We start from the raw sequence: 819 nt of genomic DNA, 5'->3' as shown, positions 1-819 counted from the left end.
GCCACCCCCCAGCCCCCCCTGAGGGGTCACGGGGGGAGAAGAAGTGTTTGAATGGGGGCTGCGGGGTGCCAGAGGAAGAGGAGGAGGAAGAAGAGCGGCGTGAGTCAGACTCGGAAGAGGAGAGCGCCCTGGACTGCGGGTTGAAGCTGAAGAAGGTGAGCTTCATCGAGAAGGCGGAGCGGCGCGGCGGCGAGCCCGGCGGCCCCGAGGACGAGAGCTTCCTTGAGGAGGGCAGCCCCACCATGGTGGAGAAGGGCATGGACCCCGCGTCCGTCTTCGAGCTGTGCGAGGATGAGGAGGAGGCCGAAGGTCCCCCCTGCAGCCCGGTCAAGGCGGTGGAGCCGGCAGTGATCTCGCGGGCTGGTCGGAGGAGGCGGGCGGCTGAGAGCCGGGAGGAGGAGGAGGGTGAGGAGGAAGGGCGGAGGCGCAACCGGGCCTCCTGGATCGACCCGCCGGAGGAAGACTACTCCACGCAGCTGACGCAGGCGGAGGTGGAGAGCTGCATGAAGAAGTACGAGGTGAGTGGCCCCGAGGGGGGCATGGGGCTGGTGGGGTGAGGTGTACGCCCATTGCGACGTCCTCTTCCTCCTCCTCTTCCTCCCCAGGACACCTTCCAGGACTACCAGGAGATGTTCATCCAGTTTGGCTATGTGGTGCTCTTCTCCTCCGCCTTCCCCCTGGCCGCCATGTGCGCCCTGGTGAACAACATCATCGAGATCCGGAGCGACGCCTTCAAGCTGTGCACGGGGCTCCAGCGTCCCTTCGGCCAGCGGGTGGAGAGCATCGGGCAGTGGCAGGTGGGCTGGGGGGGCACGGGGG

The 819-nt window shown here is 67.3% G+C and overlaps 1 protein-coding gene across 1 annotated transcript in view; it reads left to right on the top strand.

Moving 5' to 3' along the window:
• The window catches only part of ANO8 (anoctamin 8), a 12270-nt gene that overhangs the window by 4920 nt on the left and 6531 nt on the right, over positions 1-819 (top strand). The window contains exons 7-8 of the mRNA XM_009639498.2: positions 24-518; positions 606-797. Coding sequence (XP_009637793.2) covers positions 24-518; positions 606-797 — 687 coding nt within the window. The remainder of the gene's footprint in view (positions 1-23; positions 519-605; positions 798-819) is intronic.

Source organism: Egretta garzetta, unplaced genomic scaffold, assembly GCF_000687185.1.
Source record: "Egretta garzetta isolate BGI_Z169 unplaced genomic scaffold, ASM68718v1 scaffold1450, whole genome shotgun sequence".
In the NCBI taxonomy this organism is placed as follows: domain Eukaryota; kingdom Metazoa; phylum Chordata; class Aves; order Pelecaniformes; family Ardeidae; genus Egretta; species Egretta garzetta.
This window is presented reverse-complemented; position numbering and strand designations above follow the sequence as displayed.